The 20,325-nt window shown below is 31.4% G+C and overlaps 1 protein-coding gene across 1 annotated transcript in view; it reads right to left on the reverse strand.

The window, feature by feature from the left end:
• Positions 1-9,265: 9,265 nt before the first annotated feature.
• LOC126884056 (aldo-keto reductase family 1 member A1-like) overlaps positions 9,266-20,325 on the reverse strand; it is a 106,653-nt gene continuing 95,593 nt past the window's right edge. The window contains exon 5 of the mRNA XM_050649843.1: positions 9,266-9,379. Coding sequence (XP_050505800.1) covers positions 9,343-9,379 — 37 coding nt within the window. The 3' untranslated portion in view covers positions 9,266-9,342. The remainder of the gene's footprint in view (positions 9,380-20,325) is intronic.

Consider the following 20,325-nt stretch of genomic DNA (forward strand, 5'->3'; position numbering starts at 1 on the left):
ACTGTGAATATTGTATTATACACATTAATGTTTTTATACTGAATTCTGTAGTGACGTATCCTATACACTTTTTTAATGTCTTAAAGGAACAATAAAATATGACTATGACTATGACTATGACTATACTACATTCGCTCTCGCGAGATTTTTTTTGAGACATTCGGAATAGGAAACCTACAACACAAAAATTCCTACTTCACACTATTAACTGCTAAAATCAACTCAAATCAAAATCAACATAATCTTTCATTAAAAAAAGAATTATTAGAAATAGTGGGGGTGTCTACTAATCTCATAAAATTTTGTGAAGTTTATTTCTACAAAATATTTTTATTTTGTACAATAAATAATTTTCTCATTTGCCATCAATACATTATAATGGTTTAAATAAATAAATATTGATTGGCGTAAGGTTTATGTTATTTTTATGTCTGTTTACTATTAATAATATTGGATATGAGCAGGTGCGTTGGTTTTGTAGTAATTTCCAGTCACTTCTGACAACTGAATTTTTCAAAAAAGAAATTACTAACGTCAGTGTCAAAAAAAATCTCGCGAGAGCGAATGTAGTATATACATTTTTTCGTTTTAAAGTCCTCAAGAAATACTGATTATCTTTTATGAAATATTCCGTATACCTAAATGCCGTAATTTCGGAGTTATTGCTACATTTATTTTTAAGTAATATTTTAAACAAATTATAAAAATCAATTTTTTCGGTCCAATTAGACATTATTTTGGATTCTCTGGGCCATTGGGAACAAAAAAGTTCTTTTGTAATGTTTCTCTAAAGTTGATTCTTATCTTGTTATAAACAATGTAACACTGAAAAAACTACGAAAAATAACGATTTGCAAGGTTTAAAAACACAAGTAAAAAATACGATTTTTGATATTCTGATGTGCATCATTTGAAGCTCCAACATCATTTTATCAGTTTCCTATAATTATGTTAATCTTATTTCATTCTAAAATATTGTTTTTTGGTTGTCAATGAATCCCGATCTCCCATCCTATCACAAACGCTTCATTAATAAGTGAACAACAGTGTTTTAGATTAAAACATGCCCAAAATTCTTAGGCGGAGCCTATAGAAGAAGGTTTTTACTTATCCAACAATTACACCAACAGTTGTAACTAAATCCCACATCAACATAATACTTATTTAATAATTGTTAGGCACAAAATTTTATTTTCAGCTTTCAAATGAGAATATTTATGTTTTTAACTTTAAAAGGTACACTTGTAGTAAGTTTATCTAAAAAAAGCCTACAACTGGAAAAAATATGTAGTTTTATGTTCTTATAAATAATTTAATCTATTATAACAAAACAAAAGCAAGTTTGACATTTACTAATGCGTTAGTTCGATGGCTCTACTCGAGTTATTAGGGAACAAAAAAAGAATGAAGGAAATTGCTCCATGGCAAGCCGAGAAAATGAATTTTTTTAACGTATACCGATTTTGAACTTTGAGGGTTATTTTTTCTCCAACCTAATTTTTGATTGGAATTTTGCTATTTTTGGCAATTTTCACACGTATTATCGATAGTTTTTATTATAATAATATATGTTATGAGTATTTTAAAGATATGAAAATTGGTGTGGAGAAAGAGGACAAAAAATAAAAAGGTGATGGTTTGAAAATTACGATCCTATTGTTTATATCTTTGCCGTAAATTCCGTTCAAATTTGACCGGTTGTATCTCAGGAACCACTCGTCATAATTAAAAGTTTTTTCTTTTAAAAGAAGCATCCTGCCGCTGTTTTTCGAATACCGTTTTTATAATTTAATTAATTTAATATTTCCTGAGATATTCTATTTGTTTATAAGCCAAACAATTGTTTATAATTTTAAAATATTCCTGAGGCCGCTTAAATAGTCCAATTTCAATTCTGTAAAGTACATTAGATAGGTATAGTGTCTTTTTATAAAAAAATCATAGCTATTCTTATGCATCGTAATTGTTGTCGTTATTATAGCGACCGTAAATTTTTAATTTACAATTCAATTATTGCTAAACTGTTCATTCAATTTCCATCGGCTTCTGGAATTATAATCTATACGAAAAGCGCTTTTGCAATACTAAATTATTTAATTATTGATTAACAATTACTTATCTAAAATTTTAGTTGAAAATTAAAGATTTTGTTTGAAAACCCCGCTTTTTCCGGGGAAAGTTTTCGTCGAAGTGAATCGGGAAAAACACGTCTCTATGCAGAATTTAATTGCGGTGAATTTTTATTTGAGTATTTTTGGTGTAAAGTTAAAATCTTTGGAGTTACATGGCAAACATTGAAAAAAACACGATTTTCGGGCGCCATTTTGTTTATAAAAAAAGTAGCACACTATCTGCGGACTTTGCATACCTATATAATTAATACATACAATAATAAGATTCGATTCTAGCAATAAAATTGCTGGTAAATAACTTTTCCTTGTATTTTGCTAATTAGCCCAGAGTAATAATAATTGGTGAATAACGAGCATAAGTGAAATGAATACGTCAGTAAGGCACAATCAAAGCTTTATCTGGATCAAATCGATATTATTTAGTGACTTTTCTCGGACTGACGGACTGACTAATAAGCGTTATCATTGGAGCAAATTGAACCGATGATTGATTGGATTAATTTAATTAGTGATTGATTTGTTTGAGAGTTTGAGCCTAAATATTGCATTTCCTGGTGACGTAGGGTAACGTTGTATTAGTTGATTGTTAGTACATCGTGCAATTTATAGAAGGATATTATGTTATTCTTTATTCTATAAAATAAACAACATTTAAATTACAAAGACGAAAATTCTGGAGGTTAGAAGATTAGAGATGTTAGTAAGAAATCTACAGTTGCAGTTCATTCAAAAGTACCTTAAAACTTTAAATAATAATAGCAGTAACACTAACAATGCGCTCTGGATAGGCCAGGGTAATAATGCAAAAATATACCCTGTTTGTGACACTTCAACTGAAGCGTTTTCTCGACAGGTAATACCTATAAGAAGAGATTGCAACTATTTCCTGCGTAGTCGCCGGCGGACCTTTTTTTATAAATAATTTAGTGTCAAAAAACTACCTTTATTCCTTTTTTTCAAATCAATTGTAAGGCAGTAAATGAGGATATTTGGCCCCGAATTCCCTCCTACTACATCGATTTACTTGATATTTTCAGAGTAAACAGGGAATAGATCAGGAAATAAAGTCTACCCCATGCCTATGTGTGGTTTTATCTTGGGGGTGGTTCCCACCCCTACTCGGGGGTGGAAATTTTTTTTGTTAAAATAAACACGGAAGTGGCTAGAGAACCTAATTCTAAGCAAAAGCTGTTCTATATATTCTTTTGAAAACTCGATACTTTTTGAGTTATTTGTGGTTGAAAATTCGTGGTGTGTTGTAAGATTGAAAAATTTAACTAAAATAAAGGGAAAATTCTATAAAACAGACTTAAAACCAGCTCTGAAGTGCGGAACTAAATGTTGGGCAGTTAAACAGAAAAATCCACAACGAATGCATGTGGCTGAAACGAGAATGCTTAGATGGATAAGTGTAGTGATAAAAAAGGATAGAATTAGGAATGAGTATATTAGGGTTGGCATTAATTGATACCAAAGTGAGAGAGCATAGGTTAAGATGATTTGCAGAGAAGAATTACTGATCTGCGGGTTTCTGGAAGGAATAGGAGAGGAAGACCAAAGAAATCTGGAAGATAACGCACATTAAGGTCAAGTCGGTAAAAAGAATTGACACCGGTACGACCCTTAATAGAAATTTATGGAGATTAATGATTAAACCGCAGAGACAAGGAAAATGATTTAATAAACGGTTATGTTACTCTTGGACTGTAGGAAATGCAAAAAGGGGGAAACTTGCACATGTTTATTACAGTAGGTGTCTAAATGACTTCTTTGTTTCATCATTTAAAGGGGATATTTTTGTTCTCTGACACATACGGACGATATATAACAAAATAGAAATAAAAATCTACTTGATTAATAGACCTGGATCCCGCGTACCAAAAACAAGTTTGTTAATAGCAAGCTGAAAATTTGTTAATAGCTTAAAGTTGTCTAGTCGGACAAGGAAACAGATGAAGTTTTAATTGTGGAACGTGTCATTCTGACAAGTTTATGGTTGTGGAAACTAGCAGGTTGTTTTTAAGTTTATGCAATAGCAAACTTTATATAATATAAATCAAAAAATGTTTGTCCGACAAATATGTTAATTGATTATACGATTATAAGATAGTATAATTGTTGTAGATGATACTATAATTACACTCCATTTTTTTACATACTATCATGCATTTACAATAATCGTTAAATCTGATTTTTAAAAACCAAATTTTTTAGACCGACAGAGGCTTTTTCGTAATTGATTTTAAAATGTTTTTCATTTGACGCCAAAATAATGACTGTTAGAATAGATATAGCGCTCCTAGCGTACAACACATCAATTACTGCAATTGATATAATATATGGAAAATTTCACGCCAATGTGTTTTAAATGCATTATTTTTTTTTTCAAATCTTGAGTAAGCTAATAAGTATCTTAGACAAATTTAAACTCAGAATGAAAGATTGCATTATTACCGAGTGCGAAAGTATCTGTAAATTTCTATAGTGTTTATTTTAATAAGTTACAGGGGTGAAAAAAATTAAAAAAAACATTGGTTCTAATGGACTTTCGGCCCTCGGTAATAATGTAATCTTTCATTCTGCGTTTAAATTTTAAAAAAATACTTCTTAGTTTTCTCAGGATTCGAAAAAAAAATGTATTTAAAACACTTTGAGGTGAAATTTTACTCCTACTCCCCCCTTATGTCATAGGTCATCTACAAGAATGTCTTATACGATAGTAGTGGCGCCATGGGGCGAAGAGGCTAAGTACTTATCGGACTACCACATTACATTATTTAATTAATTAACCAGCGAATTTACTTATTCTTCAATTAGTACGTTCTTTAACGGTAAAATATTGCATAACCTCTACATTTTAAAGAACCGCTGGGATTGACATGAAATTTGGCATACACATAGCTAATAAGTCAAAAAAAAAGTGATACTGTGCCGATGTGTGCTTTTGCCCTGGGGATGAGTTTCACCCCCCTCGGGGGTGAAAAAGTATATGTCCAAAATAGGTTCGGAATTCGAAAAACTGACTAATTCTAAGCAACTTTTGTTCTATAGAGTTTTTTCACCAAGTCAATACTTTTCGAGTTATTTTCGAGTGACTTTGTTCATTTTTAAACAAAATAACCACGTTTTTAGAAGGTATTACGCAAATAACTCAAAAAGTAAGTACTTTGTCGAAAAAAATATTCTTAATAAAAATATAGCTTATAAAAAAATTTAAAAAAATAGTGCATATATTAAGTCTGTACACCCATCACAAGCTAAGTTGTAGTTAATGAAAATTAGGTTCTTATTCGTCAAATTCCAAATCGAATATTTCATCGAGAAATAACCAAACAACGGAACACTTTTCGGGGAACACCCATTTCAACTTTTTTAAAGTGTTTAGAAAAAGGTTTATTCTTGTTTTTTAAAGAAACTTCTAACCTTAAAAGTAAGTGAGTTATGCTCAAAATATTGTTGGTACCTTTTATTTTTTGGTAAAAAGAATCGCGAAAGCACCCCCTAATGAGGATATCAAATAAAATTAATCGTTACCGCTTCACAAGTTACTTTACTTATTTATTCTTTTTACGATCTGTAAGTATCAGAGGTTCAAAGTGCTTATTCTTGAACAGGCTGTAGTTAAAATGGCTTGAACGAGTCACTAATCCCGAGTGTATGCAAACTTTGAACAGCCATTGCAAAACCGATTCATGTCTAACAGGAAAACAAAAAGTCCAAAATATTTAGAAAAGCAGAACGTACATTTTATTACTTTTTGAGTTTTTTGGTATTACTAATATTTTTTAAGTTATTTTGAAAAAGAGCATTTTTTTTCAAAATTAAAAATTTTAAAAATTTTATTTTAAAACCATTTTTTTTTTTCAAAAATAAGAACGCTGAATCGATGAAACTTACAGATCATATAGTTACAACATAATTAAAGCAACATGTGAAACGATTAATTCTGTTTAAGTTGTTAATTAGGGGGTGATTTTCCCGATTTTTTTATGCCAAATCAAAACGGACCAACAGTATTTTGAGCGTAACTGGCTCACATTTAATACCATAATATTCTTTTATAAAAATGGACATACAGCTTTTTAAACTCTTCTTGGTGATAAAAAAGTTGTAATGAGTTTTTTCCAAAAAGTGCTTCATTTTTTGGTTATTTCACGTTGAAATATATTTATTTGAAGTTTGGCGAATATGAACCTATTTTTCTTTAGCTATAACTCTGCTTCTACTAAGTGTAGAGACTTCATGTATACACCATTTTTTTTTACTTTTTTACAAGCTATACTTTTGTTAACGGTTTTTTCGATAAAATACTTTTTGAATTATTTGCGAAAAATTATCTAAAAACGTGTTTGTTTTGTTGAAAAGTAAACATATTCACTCGCAAATAACTCGAAAAGTATTAACTTGGTGAAAAAACTGTATAGAATAAAAGTTGCTTAGAATTAGGCATTTTATCGAATTTCGGACCTATTTTCGTCTTTTCGTATGTTTTTCACCCCCGAGAATGGGTGAAACTCACCCCCAGGGAAAAAGCACACATTGTCACAATATCACTTTTTTCTTTGACATGTTGGCTATGCGTATGTCAAATTTTATGTCAATCCAAACGGTTCTTTAAAATTTACAGCAAAAACCGTCAAATAATGTACTAAATTGAACTATCAACTACACTGTTTTTAAAAAGTATGTACATAGATTTCAAGGATTAGTGGATTATTGCAACAAAAAGACCTTGAATTTTTTTTATTTAGCTTAATCAGTAATCGACAACTAATGGCCTACTAACTCTACTACAACTAATGGCCAACTCTGCCTGGGGTAGGGTGAGGAACGGGTGGATTAAGTAGCTCGGAAATCACCTTACTGCAGCCGGTCCCAAGCCCGATACGAAGAGACAGGATATGACAAAATGTGACGGTCAACACCTTCAATTTCGAAAGAGTACAATATTTTAAGTATCTGGGGGGCCGTAATCACAACTGACAAGTAACTGAAGAAATAAACGAAAGAATCCCATCGGCAAATCGCTGTCTATTTGCACTGGTTAAACTTATAAAATCAAAAAATCTTACAATAAGTTCCAAGATCAAAATCTATAAATCCATTGTCAGACCTGGTAATAACATATGGATGTGAAACGTGGACCATGACCAAAGCAAACGTAGAAAAGCTAAGACATTTTGAACGAAAAATACTTAAAAAAACTTTCGGACCTCAACACGATATTAACACAAACCAGTATAGGCTCTGAGCTTCGCTGGTGGCGCTCCTGGTAGATTACTAATTCAACTTTCACCGGTAATTTTTAAATTTATTATTTAATTGTTATCGCTTAATATTTACAACGCAAAAAATTAATTAAATTGTACTCGATTTTTTAAAGATTTTGCTAATCATTTTGACGTTCTATTGATAAAATATGAATTTCTTATTTCGGATACTTTCACAATTATCGTGTACATGGCGCTAAGATTACCGTTTATTTCAATAAACGATATTACGGAACATTAAAAAAACTTAAATTCAGTATTTAAAACGTAAGTATATTTAAGGTAAAAATATATACCACAGCTTTGACCAACTAATATTTTTTATAATTAATGTTTTTACTTTTAATTTTAAATTAATCACTTTGACATTTATGTCAAATTTCCGGTAAACGTTTACAGACTTACCACTACTGGCGCTCGCGAATTTGTAAATATCCCCTCTACGTACGAGCTCACAGCGTATAGGATCAGAACAAATATCGAATTAAAAGCACTCTACAATGACACCGATATTGTCTAAGAAATTAAATCACAGCGATTAAGATTGGCAGGCCACGTGCGCAGACTTCACAACGAGAGACTTGTGTAAGAGGTATGCGAGGACCACTACAGCCAAAAGACCACTCGGACGTCCCAAAGTGCGATAGAGAGATAACATCTAAGCAGATCTCCGGAAAATGAACATTCCATTTAAACCTAGGTGTATGGAAGACCGAACAAATTGGAAAAAAGTTGTACAGTCAGCCAGGGCCCACCTAGGTTTGTAGCGCTACATGATGAACTAATGGCCATTGCCATAATACAGTGGATTTTTCCAATCAGGTACCTAGTGTAATGTGTAATATATGTGTTAAGTAATAGTCTTGTTACTTAGCAAAGTCGACGTCCTTGTTTTTGCATAGGTGAGATTCGAACTCACGACCTTTGGGTCCAAAGGTGGGTCCTCTTACCACTGAGCCACAGAGAGGGTAGACCTTGAATTGTTTTGGTATCTACTAGTGAAAAGTAAGAGTAGTTGCTGACGCATCAAATATTTTTAAGCGTCGTATACCGATGATCTTGAGTAGATAATTTTTTTAGAAAAATATTTAAGATAATAAACATAAGTGAATACGGAATGGGACGTTTTACCATTGACATATTAAGCCTAGACTCGACATACTAACCAAAAAAGCGTAACGCGAAAACAGCATGGAAATAGTCGATCGGTGGTCTATCTATCTCTTTTAACCAAACGATCCCGCTCATGTGACTGACAAAGATGGCTAGACCACTCAATCCTATGTCGACGTTACATCTCGATGCATTGAGTGGCATATCCCTAGCCAAGTCTATTCTTTTACATGTCTCTGCGTTTCATCGCCGCAGGTTCATCGCTGCCGTTTCGACGCCGCCGATTCATCGCCAGTCCCTTTCATCGCGTCCGTTTCATCGCCGTCCGTTTCATCGCCGTCCGTTTCATCGCCAGTTAGTGAGTTGATTTTGTATTATGGAATATAACTCGACACGACGTTAAATTCAGTTCAAAACTTATGTCAATTAAACAGATAAAAAATATTATTATATTTACTGTTCTATTTCTACTTCCCCTAAATTTTATACTAAATATTACTAAATTTGTAGTGTTAAATGGCCTTTGTAGAAATAATATGTTTAAATTTATGTAGTGTTAGGTTGGGTCAGGTTAGGTTAGGCCATTTCCTAGAATTCCTAATTAATATTAATATTAAAAATAAATAATAAATATAACTGTCGAAAATTGGTTGGAAATTCGGAAATAAATCAGTTAGCGATTAACTAACTGGCAATGAATCGGCCGGCGATGAAACGTCCTAGACTCAAGTCAATAACAACAAAATAAGATAATATTATTAATTTTTATTGAACATATAACAAATATTTAAACTTAAAACATAACCTAACTAACTATAAGTTTTCTTTTATTTGCCAAAGGGAAATTCCGGGCTTTCCTTCAATCTGAAAAATACATAATTGTTTTCTATAAATATTATAAAATAAAAGATTATATTAAACTAATTTTATATATATATATATATATATATATATATATATATATATATATATATATATATATATATATATATATATATATATATATATATATATATATATATAAAACAAGGTTGTATTATTGGGGAATTCAGCAAATTTTATGTGAAAAGAAAACACTTTTTACTTGATCCAAGCTTTCGTAAACTTTAATTAATTGTTTACATCATCAGGGTATACTGCAATAAAAAACGATGGTAGTTTTTTTGGAATAGGACCATATAAATAAATATACTTACAGTAAGTTGTGGTTGTTCACAAAAAGGTGTTGTAAAAAAGTTAATAAAATTCATAAAATGGTTTGAAGTGTAAAAATGATGGTTAAAATAATTTTTGTTACATTGATTACTACAATTGTTTTTTATATTATAAACAGTTTTTTAAAAAACAAAAATATCACAGAATCTACTATGACAGATCGGATTATACAAGTATAATTGGCAGGAAATATTAGAATGATTTATCATGAAAAATTAGTTTTTTAAGCTATTCAGCCATGGTCTTGTTATTAATAAGTATTGAGGCAACTTCAATATGATTTGAACAATTATAATGGTGTAATTAAAGTCATTTGAGATTGGTATTAAGTTATTATTATTAAGATATATATATATATATATATATATATATATATATATATATATATATATATATATATATATATAGTCGAACCCGCTTATTGGAATTGCCTTCGTGCCAAGCAAAAGTATTCTTATAACCGAGATATTCTAATAACCGATCATTGGTGGCTAGTATAAACGTTTCGGGACCTCAAATTTCTATTCCTTAAAGCGGGATATTCCTATAACAGGTATTCTATTAAGCGGGTTCGACTGTATATATATATATATATCCTTTAAAAGCGTAGGCGCAAAATTTCGGTCCAATGCTTTTTAAATGCATTCATTTTTTCAAATCCTGAGAAAACTGATAAAAATTATTTTTTAAAGATTTAAACCCAGAATGAAAGAATATATTATTACCGAGATACAAAATTGTCTGGAAACTTCTATAATGTTTATTTTAATAAGTTGCAGGGGTGAAAAAAAGAAAATATTGAGTGTGATGTTTAATTTCAAATATCTCATTTAAAAGAACTTAAGTTTTTTTAAGTCAACAACAAGTATTGTTGTTTATTCTAAGGGACTTTCGACCATCGGTAATAATGTAGTATTCTGCGTTTACATTTTTCAAAAATATTGATTAGTTTTCTTATTTGATTCGATATGATTCGAAAAAGTGGATGCATTTAAAAAACATTTTCCCGAAATTTTGCGCCTACGCTCATAACGTTTATTTACTAAACGAATACATTATAAAATGTTACTTGACATTAAAAACACAAAATAATGTATTTTTTGGCCGTAGGGTAAAAACCCGCACATACAGAGACAAATTGTGTTAAAAGAATACAAGGATTTTACACAATGATTAAAAATAGTGTATGTACATAAGGGATGAAGAAGCAATGTTATATTCATCCATTTTTTTTATTTAAGTATGTGAATTAAAACACTAACTTCAGATTATATGTAATTGCATAGGTGTATGCATTTGTGTTTTGACTTTTTTCGATAACAATGTATTTCGATCTCTATCTATCTAATAAGCTATTGATTATGTATTTTAGAAAGGAACTATAACGTTAACAGGATTTTATTGTTTCATATAGTCAATGGACCTCTATATTTGAAAAAAACGCGGATTGCTACCATTTAAATGGGTGCGTTTTGAGAAAGGGGTGAATTAGTCCCTAGGTACAGGGCGAATTGGAGTGAGTTCTATGCACATTTAGTGCAAACACGTCTATAGGAAAATTATTTCGGGTTAAATTTACTATCGAAATATCACATTTTAAAGTCAAAAACATGTTTTTTCACATAAATATATCCAAAAGAAAAGCAAGAAAAAAAACATGAAAGATAGCAATTTTGTTTTTTGCCCCATAACTTTTTTCCACGGGGATATGGGTATAGGCATTGCTTCACAGAAAAGAAACTTCCATCCTTCCTCTGTAAACTGGCAGTATATTCTTCTAATTAAAAAAAAAATAAAAATTTTTAAATTTTTTTAAAATTTCGGATACTCTTGGATATCCTTCGGATATCTTGTTTAAAAATAGTCCTAGATTTTTTTGGAATACACCATTTTAAAGTAAAGAAAATATGTTGTTTTCTATTATACAATGTATATCCCTAAATGTACAAGAAAAAAGTCATAATGAGAAATTTAAAAAATAATCATAAAAGATATCAAAAATCATTAAAATTATAAAAGCTTGAAAAAGCAGAACTTGCTTCAAAATAGTCAAGCAACCTTATACAATAGACCATTTTAAAGGTAATTGACTCCTCTTTCTAATAAATGTACCATTGGATATACCTAGAAATGCGTAAAAAAAGTTACAGAACAATGTTTGCGAAATAATGGGGAAAATTGCCCAAAAATGCTGTACGAGGCAAATTTTGAAAAATCATATTTCGGAAAATCCTAGAGACTTCTATTAAACGTCATTTTAAAGAGAAAGAATGTTTGTTATTTTTTGCTGAAGAAGTGTATATACCTATCTTCTTCTTCATGTACCATCTCCTCTAAGAAGGTTGGCAACCATCACGGCAATTCGCACTTTCGATACCGCTGCTCTAAAGAGATCAGCAGAAGTGCACTTAAACCAAGCTCTCAAATTGTTTAACCAGGAGATGCGTCTTCTTCCGCGACTCCTTCTACCTATATCCCCGCGGAAAAAAGTTATGGGGCAAAAAACAAAATTGCTTTCTTTCGGATTGTTTTTTTGCTATTCTTTTGAATATATTTTTGTAAATAAAAACATTTTTGACATTAAAAAGTAATATTTCAATAGTAAATTTAACCTGAAACAATTTTCGTGTAGACGTCTTTGTACCAAGAATGCATAGCACTCACCCTAATTCACCCTGTGTCTAGGGACTAATTCACCCCTTTCTCAAAAACGCACCCATTTAAATGGTAGTACTCCGTGGTTTTTTCAAATTTAGAGGTCCGTTTACTATATGAGGTAATAAAATCCCGTTAACGTTGTAGTTCCTTTTAGCTATCTTATTTTGAAGATAATCAATAGCCTATAAAGCACCTTTTAAATCTTTAAGTTTGGATATATGCCTGTCTCTCTGACTTCAAATTTTATCTGTACATTGCGAGTTTCTTTCATCTTAGACCAACGTGTCTCTTTAAATCATCTACCCACCTCATATGTGATGTTCTTTTCTTCCAGTGCAGTGCATTTTGTTTCTATCGTCCTTCTGCCTTATATTGTGGCCTGTAAATTTACACTTTGTTTGTTGCTTCTTCTATGACATCTTTCACTCATTATGCTGTCTGCCTTTCAAGCCTATTTCCAGCATTACCTTTTTCATCGCATTCTGAATCTCGCTGATTTATCAATATTTGACCTTGTTATTGTCAATGTTTGGCATTCCTATTGCATCACTGGTTGGACCTATTGGTTGAAGAGTTTTGTTTTGAGGTATAGAGGATATTTATTATTTGCCGATATGATAGCAATCTTTACAGAGGCTGCTCATGCTAATTTTGTTCAGTGTGTGATCCCATAGTTTGATTTTCTTTGTTAAAATTTATTTGTCTCAAATAATATAATATTATGTATAATATTCTATTTCTGATATTCTAATTCTTTCTTTGAGAAGTGATACTCATTATTTGTGTGTAGGTACTTATAGTTCATCTTAAGACCGATGTTTTGTTCTTCTCTATCTTGCTACCAAAGTACATTCATTAACTCCTCTTCATCACTTCCTACCAGGAAGATATCATCGGTGAATCGTAGATGGTTAGGATATTATCTATTTATTCTTATTGCTTTCTGTTGCCCATTTAGTTTCTTGAATACATCCTCTAGGGTTTGGTTGAACAGATTTGGTGTATGTAAGTAATTGTGTTAGCTTTCTCACCAACAAGGGCGGATCCAGGATCGATTTTCGGGAGGGGCCATAAACTTTTTTTGGGGAGGAGTACCAGAAGTACGGGGGGTAATTTTTAAAAATTAGAATTACAATGGTAAGTTTTAAGTCACTTTTCACACACTTTGAGAAGTGCCTTAATAGTCCAGAGAAATAAGATTTTTCTCGTGACACATCCCCCTCCAGGCCGAAACCAAATTTTTTGAGTAGTATGGACATCTATATTATTAACCTATATGTTTCCTGCAGCCGATTTTGATGATATACATAGTTATAAACAAATGAAGATCGAAAAAACGGTAAATTATCGCTTTCTTCGTCGATTACCAAAAAGTTAAGCACTTTAAACAAATTTGAGAGTAAGAAAGTCATAAATCGTATAAAAAAGTTCAATATGGCATTCGCTGAATATGTCCATCCTTATTGGTTGCTTAGAAAATTGCAAAATAAATAATAAATTTTGAGTTTTTATAAATATTCATAACTTAGGTAAAAATTAACTTAGAATCTTCTTATTAAACGGAATGCCGAGACTTCTTGTACTTAAATTATATTTTAAATTTCAACGCAATTGGTCAAATAGTTTAAAAGTTATTTAATTTGTTTATCCCAAATTCATTTTTTTTGCAACACTATAAGTCAGAAAATTACGAGGTTACAATAATACTTCAGACAGTTTATGAACGAAGAACATTTATACTATTACCTTAATTAAAAATAAATGACAAAAAATAATTTTAAACAGTGTAAAATTATTTTGCAAAAACATGTCGATTTTTTGCTTACTTATAAACAATTAGAATAACTTTTTAACCGTTACCCGTAAAAAAATTATTTTTTCATATTTAGAAAGACTGAATTTTTATACACATTTAGAAAGAAAAACAACTGTTCTAAGGCATTTAGGGACAAAGTTAGCCCCCCCATTTTTTTAATTCGCATGTTTTTGCAAAATTATTTTGCAATATTTATAATTATTTTTTGTCATTTATTTTAAATTAAATAAATACTGTAAATTTTGTTCTTTCATAAACTATCCAAAATATTACTGTAACTTCATTATTTTCTGACTTACAGTGTTGCAAAAAAAATTAATTTTGGAAAAACAAATTAAATAACTTTTAAACTATTTGACCAATTGCTTTGAAATTTAGGGTATGATTTAAGCACCATAAGTCTCAGCATTTTGTGTAATAAGAAGGTTCTAAGTTAATTTTTACATCAGTTATGAATATTTATAAAAACTCAAAATTTATGATTTATTTGGCAATTTTCTAAGCAACCAATAAGGATAGACATATTCAGCGAACGCCATATTGAAGTTTTTTATACGGTTTATGAGTTTATTACTCTCAAATTTGTTTAAAATGGCCAATTTTTTAGTAATAGACGAAAAAAGCGAAAATTTACCGTTTTTTGATCTTCATTTGTTTATAACTATGTATATCATCAAAATCGGCTGCAGGAAACAGATAGGTTATGATTATAGATGACCATATTACTCGAAAAATTTGGTTTCGGCCTGGAGGGGGTTGTGTCACCAACACGATATTTTTTTTCCTTATTTCTCTGAACTATAAAACTCACCATTCCTGCCATAGTACCGATTCCTACACATTTCTTCGGATCCAAGTGCAGTTCTTTCAACAAATTTAATACTATTTTTCCCAATGCTTCTCCTGCCAGGCCTTCTTCTTTCCCTCTTTCTTGATTTTCACTAATTATTTTTAGGTTCTCATAAGCGTCAATGAATTTGACAAAGTCTTCACGAATGTTGTTATTGTGTATGTATCTCAAATTTAGAGAAAGCTGTTCCACGTGGGATACGTTAGTCGTTTCGTCAAATATTATTTGTTCAATTATTTCTTCACCACAACATGTTATTGATACCACAGAACATTGGTGAAGCCGTCGCAAATCTAACAAAAGGAATTCAAACAGCAGCCTGGCACGCAACTCCCAATGTTGCCGATAATAAATCCAAAGGTGATAATCCAATTATTGTAAAAGAAAAAATCATAGAGAAACGAAGACTTCGTAAAAAGTGGCAAAACAATAGAACTGAAATCAATAAAAGGAATTATAACAGAGCAGCATCTGAATTAAAAAGACTACTACACACAATAAGGAATCAGAACGTACAAGAGTACCTCGACCTACGGAAGCAACAGATTATTCTCTATGGCGTGCTACACGAAAAATGAAAAGACCAATACAACAAATACTTCCGCTTAGAGACTCTGCGGGAACATGGGCCAGAAGTAATAATGAAAAAGTAAAGGCCTTTGCTGAACACCTAAGCAACGTCTTTAAACCTTACAACATGGACCAAAACGACGAAGATAATAATGAAATCTTAAATTTTCTTGATATACCTTTTCAAATGGATCTCCCAATAAAAAAATTTAAACCTACAGAAATCCGAATGGTAATTATGGATGAAATCAATCCAAAAAAGGCTCCTGGATATGACCTCGTCACTGGAAAAATCCTGCAGAACGTAACTAAGAAAACAATCATGGCAATAACACATATATTTAATGCAATACTTACGTATGCACATTTTCCCAATCAGTGGAAAGTAGCAGAGATCGTAATGTTACAAAAACCAGGAAAAGACCCCAAAGAACTTAACTCATATAAACCCATTAGTCTCTTACCTATATTATCTAAGCTATTTGAAAAAATGTTTCTACGTCGATTAGAACCAATAATAGAAGAAACAAGATTAATTCCAAAACACCAATTTGGTTTTCGTAGCAAACATGGAACAATAGAGCAAACACATCGTATAGTCAAACAAATCAGCAATGATCTAGAAAACAAGAGGTACTGTAGTGCAGTTTTTCTAGATATCAGCCAAGCATTCGACAAAGTGTGGCATACAGGACTCCTTCATAAGCTGAAGAAAAATCTTCCGTATCAATATTATTTAATTATAAAATCGTATCTGACAGATCGCTTTTCATTAGTAAAACAACAAGATGCTCGCTCAGAACTATTTAAAATAAAATCCGGCGTCCCACAAGGTAGTGTACTTGGTCCCTTACTATACCTGTTATTTACTGCTGAGCTACCTACAACTAGATTGACAACATTCGCGGATGACACAGGTACTATCGCATCTCACACAGACCCCCAAAGAGCTTCGCATAACTTAAATAAAATAGAAAAATGGTTAAAAAATGGAAACTAAGAGCTAATGAAACAAAATCGACCCACATGACATTTACCATGCGAAGAGAGAGCTGTCCACCAGTATACATAAACAACAAACAATTATTACAAGTAGATACAACCAAATACCTGGGCATACATCTAGATAAAAGACTAACATGGAGAAAACACATATTCACCAAAAGAAAGCAACTTGGACTCAAACTTCAACAAATGTACTGAATTCTGGGTAGACATTCAAGACTGTCAATTGAAAATAAATTAGTGGTATACAAAGCCATACTTAAACCCATGTGGACCTATGGCATACAGCTATGGGGCTCAGCCAGCAACTCTAACTTGGAAATTATACAACGTTTTCAAAATAAGGCATTAAGAACCATAGTAAACGCTCCATGGTACGTCCCCAACGCAATAATAGAGAGAGACCTGAAAGTTCCAAGCATCAAAGAAGAAATCAGCAAATACAGTGAAAAGTATGAAGAAAGACTTAGTGCGCCTCCAAATGATTTCGCGAGTGAATTATTAAACACGGAGGGTGAAGTTCGCAGACTTAAGCGTTATAAACCAACTGACTTACCAAATAGATTTTAGATAAATTAGAACTATTTTAAGTTTTACTTTATTTTACTAGTAGTACTATCTATACATTTGTTGATAATTTAGAAAGGAAAGTTTTCATTGGAATTCTTACATACATGTCATAGCCTAAGAAAGTCATAACTTTAACTGATTGTTCCTAACGGAACAGATTGTTAAATAAATTGGAGAAAAAAAAACAACATGTTATTAATTGATTTTGACTCCTGCTACTAATGCATGTTGCTCAGGAAGATTCTGTGGATAGGTGTTATTTAAGAGTCTATCTCCTGATGCTATTTTAAACCTTAACACTGTGGTGTTAAGGCAAAACCCGATATGTCAAAAAACGTGAGTTTGCAGCAGATGAGTTTAACAGTTCGCGGTGTTGTTGTAATAGTGGACATATCGGAAACAATTTTATTATCTACTGGTTATGTGGATGCGTTTAGCCATGTATGGTTTGGTCATAATTTTTGTCATATCGGGTTTTGCCTTAGTACCACAGCAATTCCCCTCATTCCTAGGTCCAGCATCTTCGTCTAGAAGCATAAGACCATCATCACGATGGTCTCTTAGAGGAATATTTGTCGACCTAAGAACACTATAGACCCTACTGTTGGTCGTATTCTTTCTTTATTTTTTGTTTCTGTTTAGACCTCTGAGAGTCTATCTGGTTAATGACTGACTTTTGAGGGTTGCGATAACTTTTTAGAAAATCCAGCTCAACCTGAACGCACTCCTTGTGGTATGATGTTTTTTCATGGGTTTATATGACTCCGTCTTTGCTCATGAGTTTGGCGAAAGATGTTAAAGGTTTCGTGACAAGGCTTTGGGATGTCATCCCGTTATTGTGAATACATTTTTATTAGAAAAATGAAACGCAATATTTGTAAAACAATTCCTTTTGACTGTGCGAAAATTCCAACCCACTCCTTTGTTCTAGTGCTAGTGACCCAAGTAACGCTTCACTTCTTTTTTATTCTTTGTGTGTATAGAATATCGAAATTTATACGATTTTGATGGCTGTCAAGACCGTTCTAACAATTGGCACTCTTTAAAATTATCAACATTTTGATTTATAAAAAACTCAAAAGTCATTCTTGAAGCTTCTCCGTTACTTCTTTTTTTCAATTCTAGTCCAGAAAACGTATTTATCCCCTGATTTGTACATATATATGTGTTTGAAATTAAAAACATTTGAACTGCAAATATTTAAGTTTATATTATTCTAAATTCTCGAAGGGGGCAAATTTTGTATTTCAATCAGAATTGATTTATTTTCTAAATATATTTATTAGTTTTGGAAACTATTTTTTGATAAATATTTATTTCAATTTGTTCTTTTATTTCTTTTATTAAAATAAACAAAAATAAATTCATTTTTACTATTCCTTGTCTTCTTAACCTACGTAATATTTACGTAATATTTATGGTAAATATTTCATGCATATGTTTGCCCTTTTAGCAGAGATAGAAGAGCTTTTTATTTTTAAAAACTTTATATTTTTATTTCTTCTAACATTTATATACAGGGTGGGCCAAAGAAACAAATTCCACCTCGATATTTGTCAGTAGTTATTAGATTTGAAGGATTGCCGAAACATGTCGATTTGTATTTTTATATTTCAATTTTTTGATATATATTTCAAACTAGTGACGTCATCCATCTGGGCGTGATGACGTAATCGAGGATTTTTTAAATGGGATTAGGGGTCGTGTGGTAGCTCATTTGAAAGGGAGTTCAATTCTCTATTCAATAATCTAAACTCTAAACAATAATATCATTATTTACACAGGGTGGCCAAAAAATATTTTTTGAATAAAATTAGTTGACGCAAAAAGAAGATTGTATGTGATTTATTTAACTCAGAATACATCATATTTCAGAAAATAGTTTATTTGGCAAATAAAAATTACTTTTCACTTAAATTAACACGTTGACGAACTTAAATCTTTAAGCAAGTATAATGTATAAGTAACTATATGAATTTTGCAAAGTGGAATAGGGAAAAATGCAACGTCTATAGACGTTGTGTCACATTACATCAATGAAAATTAGAGGCCTGTAGACGTTCTGTCCGTCAACGTGTTAAATGTTCAAACTGTCAAGAGGTAGATGGAAGGCTGTTTGTGGTTTAATTTAAGCGAAAATAAATTTGTATTTGTGAAACAAACATTTTTTTTTTTTTTTTTTGAGAACAGTACAATATCAATATATTTTGAGTTAAATAAATTACATACATTCTTCTTTTTGCGTCAATTAATTTATTTCAAGAAATATTTTTTGGTCACACTGTATAAATAATGATGTTAATGTTTATATTACTGAAGAGAGGATTAAACACCCTTTCAAATGAGTTACCACACGACCCCTATTCCCATTTAAATAAATCATCGATTTCGTCATCACGCTCTGAAGGATGATGTCACTTTTATGACATATATGACAAAAAATTGCAATATAAAAGTAAAACTCGACTTGTTTCGGCATTTCTTTAAAATCCAATAACTACTGCCAAATATCGAGGTGGACTCCTGTCTCTGCCCCCCCCCCCTGTATTTATAAATAATTGATACGATACAGAACGGATATATGCTGTTACAAATTTTAGTTTTAGTTCTAAGGGCTCTCCGATGTCCTAATGGATTTTCTTACTTGCAGGATGGAGATGAGATTGTAAGGGTTGCCTGGTCAGGTGCTAAGTTTCGGCACTTATTTCAAGTTGATTGATTATCACAAAATAACTTGTTGTTCTCAAAAAGATTATAAACTAAAAGTCAAACAATTAGGAGTGCACGTCATAGATTTAATGACATCACAATCCACAGGTACAAACTTGACGGCAAACAAATTCAACAAATTTTTCCTCATATATTAATTGTTTTGCGACTATCAGTTTTAACAGAAAAGCGTTGTTGCCAAATAAAGAACATATATTTATTTATCAAAACAGCTACCGGCTACACTGTTTATCTTTGTCTTTAAGAGTGTGAAACGAAGATAACTATCTATAATAAAAGTGTCAAACTGACATTGCCCTATATGGTAGGGGAGCCCAAGCGGGGATTTTTGCAGTTACTCGAGCGCGTCAGATTATTATATGGGGAGAAATCTGGTACCCTGCAGATGTACCTCTA

Source organism: Diabrotica virgifera, chromosome 4 (assembly GCF_917563875.1).
Source record: "Diabrotica virgifera virgifera chromosome 4, PGI_DIABVI_V3a".
Taxonomy (NCBI): domain Eukaryota; kingdom Metazoa; phylum Arthropoda; class Insecta; order Coleoptera; family Chrysomelidae; genus Diabrotica; species Diabrotica virgifera.